This window comes from Diaporthe batatas, assembly GCF_019321695.1.
Source record: "Diaporthe batatas strain CRI 302-4 chromosome Unknown Contig00029, whole genome shotgun sequence".
In the NCBI taxonomy this organism is placed as follows: Eukaryota; Fungi; Ascomycota; class Sordariomycetes; order Diaporthales; family Diaporthaceae; genus Diaporthe; species Diaporthe batatas.
This window is the reverse complement of record NW_025408576.1, coordinates 156609-172595: the sequence shown is the minus strand read 5'-3', so window position 1 is coordinate 172595 and position 15987 is coordinate 156609. Positions and strand designations below refer to the sequence as shown.

General features: G+C 45.9%; 4 protein-coding genes across 4 annotated transcripts; 3 read left to right on the top strand and 1 right to left on the bottom strand.

The window, feature by feature from the left end:
- Positions 1-985: 985 nt before the first annotated feature.
- KVR01_013642 (uncharacterized protein) lies at positions 986-2205 on the top strand (the record flags this gene model as incomplete). The annotated part of the gene is made up of 2 exons (XM_044793302.1): positions 986-1216; positions 1291-2205. The coding sequence occupies exons 1-2, from the start codon at positions 1121-1123 to the stop codon at positions 2203-2205; spliced, it is 1011 nt and encodes a 336-aa protein (XP_044637417.1). The 5' UTR covers positions 986-1120.
- A 2080-nt stretch (positions 2206-4285) lies between these two features.
- Positions 4286-6743, bottom strand: KVR01_013600 (uncharacterized protein). The gene is made up of 4 exons (XM_044787072.1): positions 5833-6743; positions 5600-5768; positions 4792-5538; positions 4286-4740 (listed from the first exon to the last, which is right to left on the bottom strand). The coding sequence occupies exons 1-4, from the start codon at positions 6235-6237 to the stop codon at positions 4640-4642; spliced, it is 1422 nt and encodes a 473-aa protein (XP_044637375.1). The 5' UTR covers positions 6238-6743; the 3' UTR covers positions 4286-4639.
- Positions 6744-9508: 2765 nt separating this feature from the next.
- KVR01_013628 (uncharacterized protein) lies at positions 9509-10885 on the top strand (the record flags this gene model as incomplete). Its single annotated transcript, XM_044786757.1, has 2 exons — positions 9509-9836; positions 10785-10885. The coding sequence occupies 2 exons, from the start codon at positions 9509-9511 to the stop codon at positions 10883-10885; spliced, it is 429 nt and encodes a 142-aa protein (XP_044637403.1).
- Positions 10886-12335: 1450 nt separating this feature from the next.
- On the top strand, positions 12336-14151 carry KVR01_013623 (uncharacterized protein; the record flags this gene model as incomplete). Its single annotated transcript, XM_044785380.1, has 4 exons — positions 12336-12602; positions 12677-12908; positions 12986-13132; positions 13163-14151. 4 exons carry the CDS (start codon positions 12336-12338, stop codon positions 14149-14151), a joined length of 1635 nt encoding a protein of 544 aa, XP_044637398.1.
- Between the last annotated feature and the right edge of the window lie 1836 nt (positions 14152-15987).

Here is a 15987-nt window from a genome sequence, read left to right as displayed (position 1 = left end):
TAGTTTTATTAGATAGTACTAGTATTTAAGTGATTGTAGCCTAGTTAAATAAGTAGATTATAACTTGCTAAATAAGTTATATCTTTTTCTAGTATTCGTAACTATAGGCTACTAATATTGACGACTTGCTTACCGGTTGTGTGGTGAGTGTTTTGGTCACTAGAATAGGTAACAAGAGCGTCGCCATGGCTGAGAGCAGGCCACTGGTGCCCTTGGACTGGGATAATCCCGGAAAGCACCGGCTCGGGGTCAGACCAGCCGTCTTGCTCTGCTGGGAGCATGAGCAGTTGCGGATCAACGGTGAACTGACTCCGAACAGAAGTGGATATCGATAAGACGTCGAATGCTGTATGAATTCAGTCATTGTTCACGAATGAGGGATTAACTGCCTACGTTCGAGTGATTGGCAGCAGTCAGTTGTGTCTTTTTCTCTGGGGACCCATATCTGGAGAGAAATTGCGCGCCTCAGCCAAGATGCGACTCAGCAAGAGGCCTTAACGCCTTAACGCATGACAAAGGCAGCAGCGCAGTAATGAGATAAGCATTCGGTTCCGTTGAAGACATGTCTGAATCGTTCCTGGGCGCAAAGATGTTGTTTGACAAGCGAGACTAGAGCCCCCTGGTTGTGTTTGAAAATGCATGTGCCACTAGAATTTGCGTCAATCGAAGAAATTAGCGCGAACTCTATCTCTTTTTTCCAAAAACAAAAGAGAAAAAAGTAGTGGTTTGAGCGATTCAATTTCAAAATTTTGTATTTAGATAGGGACTGTAGGTATCTATTTATAGACTTCTTGTGTTTTTACGGCGGATTTTGGCAGTACATGGGTTTCGAATAGACCAGGGGGTGCCCTCAGTCTTGCCTGTCACAGACTATGGATCAGTGCGCGCTGACGGGGCCCACCACGGACCCCAGGGGTTCCAAACTTCGCCGACCTCAGGGGCTGCAAAGCTTAAACGCAGGATGCTTAACCCTACAAAAAAAGGTGGCTACTTAAGCACCAAGATACCGTCGTTTCGCCTATCTCCATTCCTCCCGAAACACCATTGCTCGATATCACAACATCTCATCCGATCACTCACCACTAGCGGGAATTCCGGTGACGCTCCTTCTAGAGGCACCATGTTGCCGGTGTCAACCTATTGGAGGGTGGTGCTACTGGGGATGCTCATATCTGCAGTCATCTGGCTGTTCATGTTCCGAGAGAGCCTTGGTGTGGTGAGTCGCACGACCCAAGTGAGCCTCGTTCTGTCGCACGTGCGTTGCAAGCTCACATGTCCACCGCGTTGAAGGCCTCAGGACTTGGATACGCCTCCCAAATCACCCAAGCCGACCCCGACGCTAATAAACCAGCTCTGCCCGAGGCTACAAACACCAGTCTCACGTCGCTTATACTTTATGCTTACGCGGAGTCTGAGACGGCCCGGGAAAATCTTAAATTTTTCCTGGAGAAAGGTCTGCACGGTGGGGCAGATTTCATCTTCATATTTAACGGCGAGACTGACGCCTTCTCTCTCATTCCCGAGCACCCGAATGTGAAGGTCATCCAGCGAGAGAACAAATGTTTTGACTTGGGCGCTATGGGCGAAATCCTACGGAAAGACGATCTCTGGAAACAGTATAAGCGATTCATCACCATGAACGCTAGTATTAAAGGCCCGTTTCTGCCACGATATGATAGGACATCCTGCTGGTCAGATATCTTTCTCAACCGCATCACCGAAACGATCAAACTAGTTGGTACCACCGTCAACTGCGAGCCATCGCCACATGTCCAATCAATGCTCTGGGCTACGGATGACGTTGGTATGGGAATCCTCTTGGACCCAGGACTAGCCTACACTGTCCCCCAGGAAGATTACTGGGGCACAATAAACGATCCGGTCGGGCTCAGTTTCTGTCACGAAACAATGAAAGCCGCAGTCCATTCCGAGATTGGGTCCACAAGGCTTATTACTTCCCAAGGCTACAAGGTCGATGCTCTGATGACAGCTTACGAGCTTTCAGCAGGTTCCGACGTAGAGAATTACTGCAAGAATGGGCAGCTTGAAGATATTTTGTACGACAGGAGATACTATGGTACCAACATCCATCCATATGAAACGATATTCTTTAAGTCAAACCGTGGCATTGACCCAGTTCTTCTGGCAAAACTCACAGATTGGCATTTGAAGAATGGCGTCAAGAGTTGGGATACCTGTAAATAATTTGAGCTTTTTTGCGTCAACTTACTTGTAATAAAGCATAGACTATGGGCAACTTGGGTACGATAATAGTATTGACATACAATGGTATAATAATGCCTTGTCATTGATGGCATACCGTCCCCTGAAGGAATCTGCTGCGAGAATGTAACCAAGCAGATGACAGGTAAGCTACAGTGGTTCAATGATAATGTGCTCATTGTTGTAGTAAACACGGTTGCGGCTGTTCCACCCTATGACCTGATTCCTGTACCAAACCACTACTAACTACGCGGAGCACATGAAAGCATGACTCTGCCCTGGAAATTAAGTACACCACAGCCGGAATGACACAGAAGCTAGGAGCAATTCTGTGCCTTCGACATGATACCTCTTTTCAACAAGTTGGGCTGGTGAAAATTCCTGCTTTGAGTTATTTACTCGTACGTGTAACACAACTTCTTTCCCATTGGGTTGAGGAGGTTGTGTAGAGTAGCATTCTCAGCAAGAGCACCCATGTTCACTTCAAAATCCAGAGTCACATTCTTGCCTCCATAGTCCAACGGGGTGATGGGTCCCCCAACCTGGTTTAGTCTAACGGGCCAGTCCTTGGACTGCCATTCCCATAAAACTCGGTCCAGGTTGCCGTGATGCAAGTAGAAAAGAGGATCTGGCAAAGTGGAATTAAAAAAGTCGTACTTGGAATCTGGGTTCAGTACTCAACAACGGTCAAATCTTACCTCCTGGTGAGTTATAAACGTTTCCGAGGGTACCCAAGACACCCCCGACGCCAAAGTGGCCGCTTCCATGGATGTTTGGCTGGTCAAAGCTCCGAAGATTCTCAATAGCGAATGCAAAACTGGTGTAGTCAGGCTGACTCAATACATGATCGACCAGGCTTCGCTGACCGAAGTAGTTCATGATCCATGGTGTGAAGTCGCGCTTGAGGCATCCGGTCGAAGGAACATTGATCTTGAAATCCGGGTAGACGAAGGGACCGTTGGCGACACAGCCGCCACCAGTGTGGCCGCTGAGATTCAGGGGATTTTCTTCAGCAGTGGCTTCCACATAAGGTCCATTTCCTCCAAATCCGGAGTCGGGATCGAAAATGGCGGTCTCGTAGATGGCAGTGCTGTCGTTGTTCGTCGATGAGGCATCGAGTGACCAGTCCCAGTACCTGTAGGTCTCAGTTGAATCCGCCTAATAATCCTAGCGCCAGTGTATACTTGAATACTCACGGTTGACCGCCTTCATACCCACACTCCTCTCTTAGAGACTTCTCATAGGTTGCAAGGAAATATCGATGCCAGAGCATAAAGTGACCCTGTCTTTGCTTAGCTTAACGGCCCTTGGTTCCTCCAAATTCGGAGACGACACACCACCCAGTGTATTGTTGGAGTCTGGTTGCTGTGGATTGCCTGGAAGTCATCGAAGCGGTTCCTTGCTGGCTCCAGTCCAGACTTTGCCGGTACGTTTTGGAGGCACAGCACTGCATCGATGTAGGACCTTTGCTGAGTTCCGTCCAAATCTCTCCTTGAGGAAATATTATCAGCACGATAATGCTAGTCCGTTGGATGCATTGAAAATTCCACTCAACATACCACTCCTTGCGAACCAGCGGGTCCTGACAGCTGCCCGAGACATCAGGACTTTGCAACGCTGCAACAAAAGCTGCATAATGGGCGGCCACAGCAGATCGACGCATCGTGATATGGAACCTATGTCTTTCTCCAACGGCGCACATGCCTGACACCCTAAAATGAGGAGTTGCACCGGGGTATATGAACACCACAACGCCGTTGGAAGATTGTTGTCCGACCCCGCATCGACCTGCCTAGATCCAGAAATCCTGCCTATCAGTCACATCCTGATATCGTGGTCCCGTACTGTTGCACACAGCTGTGGGTTCCGGGGGCACATGACATGGGACAGCAGTAAGCTTACGCCGTGGCTAGGTTTCCCTGCTAGCTCCCCGTCTACACAAACGTAACTTGAAGCTCTTTGCGATCGATAGCGACCGCTGAGGTGTCTTTTGCAATAAGAACAAACATGATTCACTGGTAGGCCGTTGTTTAGACCAAGGAATAGACTATTGTTGCTATGTGCACACCCCTACCAAGCTACGACGACAGTATATTCCGTACAAGGACAATAAGCAATTTGCGTTCAAATGAATTACGGCTAGTCTTCCCATGTATGGCGTTTAAGAACTCTTCTGCAAACCATGGTTCATTCGGAACTACCGCATTGAGTGTTACGATACTTACATATGTGCCGGCACCCTACCGGACATCCGAGAGTAATAAAGTGAAGCCACCCGCCCCAAAAAAACAGCCTCTACCGGAGCCTCCAGACTTAGATGAATCCGAGGTTACACATTAGACGAGCTTTTATCGACAACATGATTACTTCGGAGGTGAGCGCTGATATCGACAACCCCCGGGGCCCAGGGAAGTGCTCAAGGGTGCGCCAGAAGCCGGCGGGACTCGGAAATTTGCGGCGGTGGGATTGGCATGGGCTGATTCAGGCTCGTCCGTGTCCCCGAAGTGTGCTTTTTCCCTGCACACAAGTTAGCATGTTATCTCATTTTGGCGCAAAAATTGCAGTTACCATAATATGACTCCACTGCCTCTAATAGGGTTGGCGCCCAGATAAGGACCGCGACGACTTGACCAAAACTCCACTCGTGCATGTCGATGACGTCCATTTTGGCGTAGGTTGAAACCATAACATATACACAGCCAAGTGCGAGACAAAATAGGATGGTTGCTGTCAAAAGAAGTAAAAACTTCCCAAATCGAGGTGAGAGGTGGGTGATCCTTCCGATGACGGTTCGCTTCTGCGTCGGTCTAGCCTCCTTGGTAGGTGTAAAGCTCATAGGACTAGGCCGGCGGCGTTGTCCAAGAACCTGCATGGTCACAAGTATGAGAAGTACGATAGTAACATATGCCCAAAAGACTGGAACATTGTGAATGGTAATGACCGAGTTTTCGTTGTAAAAGTGTGAAAGATATTGCATGGGGTTTGAGCCCGTCCATTCTTGACAGAGCACCATGGCAGACGAGTTACCACAATACTCAGTTTGGAACAAACCACGGAGAATTTGATCAACTCGTTCGATGGTGTTCAATGAGTTTCTCAGATTGCCGAATAGCATGTAGAAGACAACAGTATTCAGAAGCCAGCTCGCCAGGCATAGAACGGTGCTGGACCATGACTTGATGCCATGGCTATGGAGTAGCAGCAGGGTGAAAGCTGGCGCGATGCAACCCATCAGTGAGACCGCCACTAGTGCGTAGCCATTCAAGGGGTCAACTTCATCTGGAAACATGAAGAAAGAAGCGATTGCTGCCGTTACTGTTTTAGGAGAGTCAATTTGGTGACCAGAACGACAATGGGCATCGATATCAGAACTCACCTCCAAAGTAACACTCAGTAGCCAAGAATTTCTTGAGCACAGATTGAGTCGGTTTGCCCATGACTGGTGGAGATGAACCATATCGAAAAAGCTGCCAGGCGGCAGACACCAGAACAGCCCCGGCCAACAAAAGCAGCAGAACAGCTTGAATATAGTATGATATCAGGACCTGGTATATATTAGCAAACTTAGGATCTTTTAGACGCTTTATATAACCCTGGTGTAGTGCGTACCCCACTTCCAAAAACATCTTGATTTGCGAACGGTAGCCCACAGGTGTTGCTGCAAAGTTTTTGGGCACACGTAAACAGGCCGGCACTGAAGTCAAATTCGGTCGGAGACTTGAGAAGGTTTTCTGGCCCACAGTAGTCGAAGCATTCGGACGGGCGCCTTGTCATCTCGCAAGTGGTGGCGAGACAGGTCGTGAGATTCGCTGCGAGGAGGTCGCCGTCATTGGATAATTGAGCGACAGTTCTCGGGAAGAAGGATGCGGTTCTTTCATCGCTGTTCCGTGTCGCAGATTCGGTTGCGTTCGCGAGGTTACTGCAGATACCGAAGAGAGTGACCGGAATGTCTTGTTCGTAGCCATCGGTGCTGTTACCCAGGGCACCCTCGCTTGCAGTAAACACTCTTGTCATGTTGAAGCAGTCCGCTTAACAATCATTTGTCGCGCAGATGCTCTCAAAGTCTGTCCTAAGGAAGTGCTCCTCCCTGAGTGGAAAGATCTTCTCAGCGTCATGAAGTTCGATAAATGTGAACTGGGGAGTGGCGCTTTGAGTCGCAAATGCAATATAGGAAGATGTGAAATGGGAGGCGGTGCTTTGAGTCGCATTATAGGAAGGTGTGAAGCTTGGTAGGGAAGTACACGAGGTTGATGATGTACTGATCCCTACCGATGTCGAAGAGGAAGGGGTTGTTGAAGAAGATGTTGAAGAAGATGTTGTTGAAGAGGAGGAGGTTGTCGAAGAGGAAGAGGTTGTCGAAGAGGAAGATGTTGTTGAAGAGGAATATGTCGGCAAAGAGCCGGCAGTCTTTGCCGGCGTGAACTCAAAATCACTGTAGCCTACATTCGCCATAGTTCTGTGGCGCTGTCATGCGCTGCGGCTTCACCAAGTTAATGATTGGGTCCGAGAAAACGTTGTTATGAGACATAGGTGCAAATTATAACGGATGTCAGGTTTCAAAAAGTGAGACATACTTATAAGATCATATTAAATCTACATGTATCGATCTGCTAGCTCTTTCGACTTGAACGGCCATGGCTGCTCAAGTGCAGCCCCCAACACTGTGCTTCGGGCTAGATGCCCACCTGGATGATCCTTCAGCACAGCCTCGGTATATCATGGCCAATAATGAAGATGAAAAAGTGCAGGATCAAGAGATAAGCCATGGAAATGATCGGTTAGAATTTCGCCTCACCTAGAAAGTGTGCCCCGTCCAAGGCTCTACAGCAAGAATGATTGATAGATAAGTGTCACGTTGCAAGATTGAAATCCCGTTTTTTTTTTTTTGGGGGGCGAGCCAGGCAAGGCGTACTGGTGCAGGTCAACTGGTCTAGAGCTGCCGCATGCTGCTTGGGGGCCAGCTGGTTGATAAATGAGAACGAATCGGGAGGATTGACAGATTTAATGCACTACCTCCCCACTCGCACTAAACTGTATAGGCACCTAGTCACGCACCCTCCTTGTTTTGGTAGCATTGGAGCTGAACATTCGAGCTGAGAATTGTGGCAATGATAGCAAGGCAGTCGTTGGATTCAGCAAGCGATCGATGCGCACTCAAAAGATACCTAGATATTATTGCTTTGCACTTACGGCACAGCCGACTTCAGAATAGCGAACACAAAATCCACAGGCAAACTGGTGTGTTCTGAAGGAGTGCACAAGTCAACTGGTGTCGCTTCTATTCCGCATACGTCTGAGGACATACATGGTGCCTTCAGGCGGTGGTAGACGCTGAAGTGCACAAGTTAAACCGTTAAATGAGCCCTGGGGCTCGGATATTGGAGGCTATGTTTGTGTAACCACACTTCCATCGTCTCACATAATATTGCGTCCCCCCTCCATCCTGTCAAATGGCAGTACTGAGGTGGATGGACAGAAATGTTTGGGTGGGGAGTAGCAAGCTAAGTTTAGAGTGCTGAAACCGTGTTCATCAAAACACAATGCTGAGATTTTCTAGAACTTTCTCGAAGTATTTGCACACCACAGCGCAGGGATGACTCATTTTACAACTCTGGTCGACAGGCTATGGGCCTAAGAGTACTGAATTTTCATCGATCGGATCAACACTATTCTTACCATGACAACTTAAATAGGTCCACTAACAGCGAGAGCTTCGTTGCCGCTCTAGGCAGTCTCGAGGCCTATATCGACGCTGAAGGCCACTTTGACGGTGTTGGCCCACTGGCAAGGTGCAGGTATTTTTACCATCCTGCTGGTGAGGCGACAGTGTCTTTCTCCAGACAGAACTGTTTTCCATCGCTCATATCAGCTCTATGGACCCGCAACATTTTGGCCTCATCGAAAATGTACTATGCCTTCGAGAGAGCGGGGCTTTTTTTGACTCATGTGGCTGGAAGTAAGACTTCCCAGGGTTCTGTTCACGTTGCATTGCGGTGACAAGACATGCAAAACACCCTTCAGTACGGCTGATACGTGGGACGTATAGGAAGGCAGGCATCGATATGAAGCATAATTGATTATTCGAGGCTTATGGGACCATAAACAGCAGTAGTTAAATCTTTCAGAGGGATCATGCGCGTTTGCTCACCCAGACTGCAGAGATTGATGAGATCAATATCAAGCGACCTCCCTCAAAGCACTTGCATGCACCTAGACATTGTCCCCAAATATACTCACGTCGTCCTTTAGAAACATCGGGATAACTGGGCAGACTACTCATGCGGATGTCCCGGACCTATTCTTGATACGTTGATTCAAGAGTCCATGCCAGTGCGGCTTTGTCCCTCGATCTTCTTTGGTTCGCAGTGTATCAGCTCATCTGAAGGCATGGCCATTGATTGACGCACATTCTAGGCAACACTATCGTTCCACATAGCTCAATATTCCATCAATCATAATGAAAAGAATTGTATACGGCCAACTGAGTTCATTCCAGGGCGATGGCCAACAAAGCCGGGATTGGTGCTTAATAAAGGTGCCTCCCAGCCTTTCAGTACAGGCTCATATAATTTTGTTGGAATGGGGCTAGTAAATATGGAATTGAGGAGTAAAGTGGAAAGGTAGTCAATGAATTCGATATTGTATTTTCAAAAGCCATTGTGGCAGAGAAGTTTTTTGAGTATGTTCAGGATCCCAGGACCATTTCACAGCAGATAAAAACTAGAGACATCTGGACTTATCTGTCTGCAATCTTGAATACATCTCGAGAAATTTTAAAATAATCAGGCAGCGGTACCTGATTTGGGGTTATTCATTCAAGGAAAAGTCTCTAAGACAGGGCCTTGGAAGTTACGGGTAATACACGAGCAAGCTGTTGCTACCTTACTGAATCTGCTGTGGTGACCTTTGTGCAAGGCATGATTGCCCATGTATACCAGTTCGGAGACTCACTGCTAGGCTCAAAAAGATTCAAAGATTCGGGTTTTTTGGCTTTGTCACAAGCATCACAATGTAGCCTGAGCAACGAGGAAGCTAACTCTGGTGCCTTATAGCCCCCTCCTACAATGCAATTCCCAATAAATAACCTGTGTCGCCAGCCAGTGATTGACAGTTCGCCAGCAGAGTCTCCGATTTTCACACCCCTTTTGGTCTATCTTTGTTCAACCTCGGCATGTCGACACTACAGCATTTCCATCGCTTCAGCGATCTTCCCCGCGAGCTGCAACTCCAAATCTGGGAGTTTTACGAGGACACCCAGCCGCACCATCGGCATTACTTCCGCACCATGAGAATCTGGCCAGGCCGTCTGTACGCCGGAGCTGATCAGTACACGAATATGCGCGTGTCGACCCTCGCAAACGCGGGCGACCCCGATCAGACACAAGTCCCCGACCCAGCGGTCGCCCCTCAAACCAAGATTCAGCTTCCGGGAAGTGGCAGTTTGGACCAGAACTGGCTTTCCCGGGACCAAGTCCTCGCCGCAGCATCATTCGTAGATATCCAAGTGCCTGATGCTATGACCAACCCTACTTACATCTGGGCCAACTTCAAGAACGACTCGTTTTGCTTCGCCCCCAGCAGAGGAAGTCCGGATTTCCTCCAATACCTTCAGGGTGTGGGCGGTCTCCTTCCCATGACCTCCGCGTCCCAATCACCAGGGATGTCTCACTGGTTTCATAAAATCCAGAGGCTGGTTCTCATCAAGTCGGCTGCTCACCAAACATTGGGACCATTCGATCGTCAAATCCTTCGGGCGCATCGCAGACTCAGAAGAGTAACCATTGTCGCCAATCTCGACCTTTGTACCTGCAGACTCCCACGATATCTCGGCTCTGCTATCGGAACTGGACGAGTCTCCTTGACAACCTTTCTACGGCTATCGCAACCTTTTTTAAGAGTTTGCGGATGCGGCGACTTGAGAGACCGTCTAGATGAACTTGAACAACTGAAAATAGACCTTGTCAACTTGTTCAAGACCCGAACACACACTGCGCCTCCGGTCACGGTTAATATCGAGGTGGAGGTGTTCTGAATTCAAGGACCAGAAGTTGAACCTCCGGCTGTTGATACACAATCTTCATAAGCCCACAATTCTGAGCTCACGCCGCCTTCAGAATCGTGATTGCTTGAATGGTTACCAGCAACTTCCACGAGGTTAGCTACGGATCCCTGGGCGACCTTCTTCAGGCATCACACGCCTTTTGCAGATAGCTCTCGTAGCACCCAACCCCACAGAAATCCAATACAACTTTGTTACCCCACAGGCTCTTCCACATCAAATATTTGATACCATTTAAATGCGCCACACACGTTTGATATGTATAAAATTCATGGGGATTAGAAACAAAACAACCCTCCAACGTTCCACCAATCCCAGTCCCGCAACTTCGTGCTCGCTGCTTCTTGTTCGTATTTAGCTCTACCTTTCTGGGTCTGTTTCGGCCTTCGCGTAGCTCGCTGATTACTGGTTTCTCTCTAATGGAAAAGGAGGGGCCGCTCCTTGTTGTTGTTATGGCTGTTGTTGAAGTGATGATAAACTTTGGACTTGATCGACTTGAAAGATGTCTACCTCTGCTCTGTATCGAACATACGGGATTGTCTTATTAAACTTACTCCAAGTGACCGTCAGTATACTACCCAGGCTAGGTGGTTTCGTTTTTAATCTCTATATATATAAAATATATATAACGCCTTTATATAGTAGTAAACACTTAAAATCTAATATTTAAAGAAATATAGTATTCATAATAGTAGAAAGAAAATATAGTATATAGATATATAACTAAACTTTATACTATATAAATAAAGTTAGAAGGTATTACTCTTAATAGTGCTACACTAGAATTATTAATATAAATAGTTTAAAGGTTAATTTATTATAATATAAGAGTTAAAGTTAGTAAAGTAGTTATATAGTAAGATTAAAATAGTCTTTTAAAATAGTCTTTATAAAAGAAGAATTCTATAATATAAAATTTAATAAGCTAACTTTTCTTTATTAATATATTTATTATATAGCTATTTAAATCTATTTTTATTAAATAAATTAGTATAATCTCTATTTTAAGTATATAACTATTAATAGAATAGTAATATTATAATAATAAACTTATTTAAGAAAACCTTTTATATAAATTTTATAAAAAATTAAAACTCTTTTAAAAGTTAAATAGAGTTTATTTATTATATATTAAATAAATATTATATAAAGAAAGTAAAAGTTTAAATACCTAAGAATTAAATCTTCCTTCTTTAAGTATACTATTTTATTATTAAAGATTTATTTACTTTTATATAATATATAAGGAATATAGTGGAAGAGGAAACCTTATAAGGGAAGTTAGTAATTTTATATATAGATAAGTTTAAGGGTATATATTAAGTAATTATTAACTTTATACTTAAGGTATAAGCTAATAGTCAGTCTAAAAGCTAAAAAAACAATGAATAGATAAATATATAGTTGAATAAAAAATATAATGTGGTTGAAGCCCTACCCAGGCCAAGCTCTTATCTTTTCATGAATCGTTGAAGACCCATCCGATCCCCACTGGCATTGGCAGTGTTTACCACAAAACACTGAGTTAGCTAATACCTGTAATGCCGACCCCAGAGAGTACACAAGTACTTTTCACATAACTGCAAGTTCAATAGAAGCGCACCTTGCAAATAATTGATGTCTTTACTTCAAAACTGCTGTGGTCTTAGTAAAACCCGACTGCATGTAGATTCTAATGGAACATGGCATGACAGCGCACCAATACAGCGGCTGCCTTTGTGCGGCGCAGTACGAAAACCCGACAGAGACACAATCGTTGCGCGGAGGGTAGCCCTAGATAATGGACCAACAGACCAACGGACCAACGGACGAACAACAAAATCTTTGTGAAAATCTCCACACTTTGTCAGGTTCCCCTCATCGCTAAGATAGCTACAGTTGGACGTCACGAGTCACAACCCTAGCAAAATGCCCCATTCGCAATACGATAGGCACGATTTTCCGAGGAAAATTATCAAGAGTAAAGAGGAGGAGAAGACGATTATGTTAGCCTGGAGAGAAAAATGCTTTCCCACACAACACTCAGCTCACATTCCAATGGATGGTTGACAAGATGTATTCAACTCTTGACTTGCTACACGTGCTCTCGCTTTGCACGTTAGTGATAGGTGGAGCGACGGATGCGCCAACAGCACAGGTGAGGAACGGCACATACATTGGCCGTTACTCTGCCGAGTATGACCAAGACTTCTTCCTTGGCGTGCCATATGCGCAGCCTGCGGTTGGGGACCTGCGTTTTCGACAAGCGCAATCTCTGAATGACACTTGGGAGGGCGCCCGAGAAGCCTGGAACTACTCGCCATTGTGCGTCGGCTATGGTGTAAGTTGACTGTGTCTACTAGGAACTTTATCCTGGTCAGTGCTATCCAAAATGGCTGACGACTGAGGTCCCAGCTCGACCAAACATTCTACAGCCAGTCAGAAGACTGCCTCACGCTCAACGTGGTACGACCTTCAGGCTACACAGGAAAGTCTCTCCCGGTCGGACTTTGGATCCATGGAGGTAGCTTCACCAATGGGGGCGGTGGAGATCAGCGCTACAACCTCTCCTTCATCGTTGACCAGTCTGTCAAGATTGGAAAGCCATTCATCGGCGTCTCCATCAACTACCGTTTACACGCATGGGGTACGTACTGCGTGTCCAGAATCAGTCCCTGTGAATTTAAATGGGAAGCTCTATCTAACCCAGGTTATTACTGATAGGCTTCTTGAGTTCCAATGAACTCGCGAGTGAGGGGCTGACCAACACTGGTCTCCGCGACCAGCGTCTCGCACTCCAGTGGGTACAAGAAAACATCAAAGCTTTCGGGGGCGACAATACCAAAGTCACCATATTTGGAGAATCGTCTGGTGCTGCAAGTGTGGGTCTGCATTTGACAGCATACGCTGGGAGGAACGACAACCTCTTCCGGGCGGCGATAATGCAGTCTGGCAATCCTATCTTCTACTCGGCCCAGAAGAAACCGGACGTATACCAGGCCCAGTTCGACGAGATCACCGCCAGCACAGGCTGCAACTCCACAGCAAGCCCGGTACAGTGCCTGCAGCAGGTACCTTTCGAACAGCTCAACGCCACTCTGGGCGCGTTGTACTTGGCGCACGGGAACCTCAACCCTGTCATTGATGGGGACATTATTCAGAACTACGGCAGCGTGCAGCTCCAGCGCGGGGAGTTCGTACGTGTGCCGATCATCGTCGGCGCCAACAGTGACGAAGGGGCGGCTTTCGGCCCGCAGGGCATCAGCACCACGGCAGACTTCAAGGCCACTCTTGCAGGCCTCCCAGCCCAGTTTCAAGACCAGATACTCGAGGCATATCCCGATGATCTCTCTGTGAACGTGGTAGCCAGCCTCGGCGACGAGCGGCCGGCTTTGCCATATGGGGCCCAGTTCCGCCGGAGCGCGTCGTACTATGGCGACGTCAACTTCATAGCCCAACGGCGGCAGACAGCTGCGACGTGGGCTGCTAACGGCCTGTCCGCGTATTCGTTCCGCTTCAACGCGATCCCGCACGGCGTGCCGCCTGAGGTTGGCGCGGGCCACTTCAAGAAGATTGGGTACGTGTTCCGCAACTTCCTTGGCACCGGGTTTAGGCCCGACGTGCTGCCCTTTAAGGGGATGCCGCAGGGTCACTATGAGCTGGCGCGGTTGATGTCGAGCAGCTGGGTCAGTTTTATCAGTGATCTTGATCCAAATGCCGCGTGGGTAGGCGGGATGGGAAATTCGACGGCGTGGTCGAGATACTCTGTGGACAACCCGACAAACTTCGTGTTCGATGCCAATGTCACAAGTCACACGGAAGTGGATGATTTCCGAAAAGACGGGATTGAGCTGATCAATGGAAACGCGTTGGAGATATACAATCGGTAGCGTTCTAGACTGAAAGCAATATTTGGTTTCAATGCTTCTGCACATCTCCAGATTGACATGTTAAATGCCTTAGTACCGCACTATCACCAAACCTCTGCAAAAGGTTGTGCAACTTTTTGGTGCTACTATTTGGTAATGTTACGGTATACAGGTTGTCAAGATGGATTAGCAGTCTGAAGAGAAGAGTTTCATTTTCGTATATTGTTTCTGTGGATATACTGGACAGTTTGGTGCAAGTTGTATGTAGCCATGTATGGTTTTCAAATGCTGGGTCTTTCAGCCTTTGCCAATACCTAGTGAAGGCGTTGCAGATGACTTCGGACGTATACGCAACACGTCAAGAGTGCCCCTTAGCCTTATCTGTACGTCGCAAGGCTAAGGCTACAAGCACCTATCGTATTATAACTATCGTTATCGACACCGTATTCTTTCTAAGCGCTAGGTCTTGAGTGCTTACTACCGTATGAAAGCGCCATATATATCCTCGGACATACACGGAATAGAAGCGAAACCACGTATACGTAACAAGAACGAAACCAATCTTGTGCAGCCGTACCGACTTGTTGACATGAAGCATGTGTCATTTGGCTCTACGCCTCACCATACTCAAGCTATGTAATCCCTAGGATCCTGACCGGTCCACGTGTAAAAGCCAATGGCACTCCACTGTCTTTCCACAAGGTCCCTCCCGCCACATCTGTCCAACCTCTCCGCATCCCAGAACACGTAAGGCTCCTTCTAGCGTGAGTGGTGGGAGGGGTTGGCCAGCGAATCTAAGGTTATCTAGCCGCAGTTCATACTCGATACGGCTGAAAATCTCATCGTACACGGCGGTGGCGAATTGATAAAAAGAGAACAGCTCCTCAACTTCCCAAGGTTTCAACTTGTTAAAGAGCAGTTTGGAATTGCAACTAGTATAGCTGTGGTCTAAACCAGGTGTAAAAGTATTCTAACTATTAAAGTAGGGAATAAAGGTGTTATTATAGAGGGAAGTTAGTTTAGTGTAACGGTACGAGCTTATAAATATTAGATTTTAAATTATAAAGTAACTTAAAATTATAATCTTTTAGTTAAAGCGTCTTTATATAGTATTATAAGGATTTATTTTATTTAATATTTATAAGTTTTATATTAAATTAATTATATAGATTATTTATATATTTTTTTAATTCTATTATTAAACTAGAAGTAAATAGTTAGGGTTTTAAAGGGATAAGATATAATATATCTTTTAAAGATTAGCTTAGCTAAGTTTATTATATAGGACTTTTTATAGTGACTTTATAATTTACATCTATAATGCTATTTGTTGTTAGAAGACGCCTTTTTATGTTAGTGCGCTAGGTTGTGCCGGTTTGGGTTGGCGTTGTTAGCCCGTTAAAGGTTGAAGCTATTGCGGATTGTAGGCTGTTTAGTCTTAACACCATTAAGTACTATATATAAGGTTACTATATAACTCAGGCCTTCTAAGTTAGCTAAAATAGGTGAAGATAAAGCTGTTATTCCCCTAAGGGTTCTAGCTCTACTTAAGTAAATACCTATCTATTAGCTTTACTATATTGTAAGTAAAACTATTTAAAAGTAGTTGTTTAGTTAAACTAAGAGATAACCTTTAGGTAAGGTAACTACACTCTATTACTACTTTAGATTTATAGTTTTAATAGCTTATAAATAGAAGAAGAAATGGTTATTAATAATTAGATTTATAATTATATAAAGGTAGACCTTTACTTTAAAGAGAAGTTATTAATATTTAAGATAGTTAATATATTTTTAGAGAAACTAAGAGATTATAAACTTAATTTAAAGGAAATTAAAATCTACAAAAATCTTAAA

Coding starts and splice junctions, on each gene's coding strand:
- KVR01_013600 (XM_044787072.1), bottom strand. CDS start 6,237: ATGACAAGAGTGTTTACTGCAAGCGAGGGTGCCCTGGGTAACAGCACC. Junction 5,769..5,832: donor AAGATGTTTTTGGAAGTGGG/GTACGCACTACA, acceptor AATATATACCAG/GTCCTGATATCATACTATAT. Junction 4,741..4,791: donor GGCAGTGGAGTCATATTATG/GTAACTGCAATT, acceptor ACTTGTGTGCAG/GGAAAAAGCACACTTCGGGG.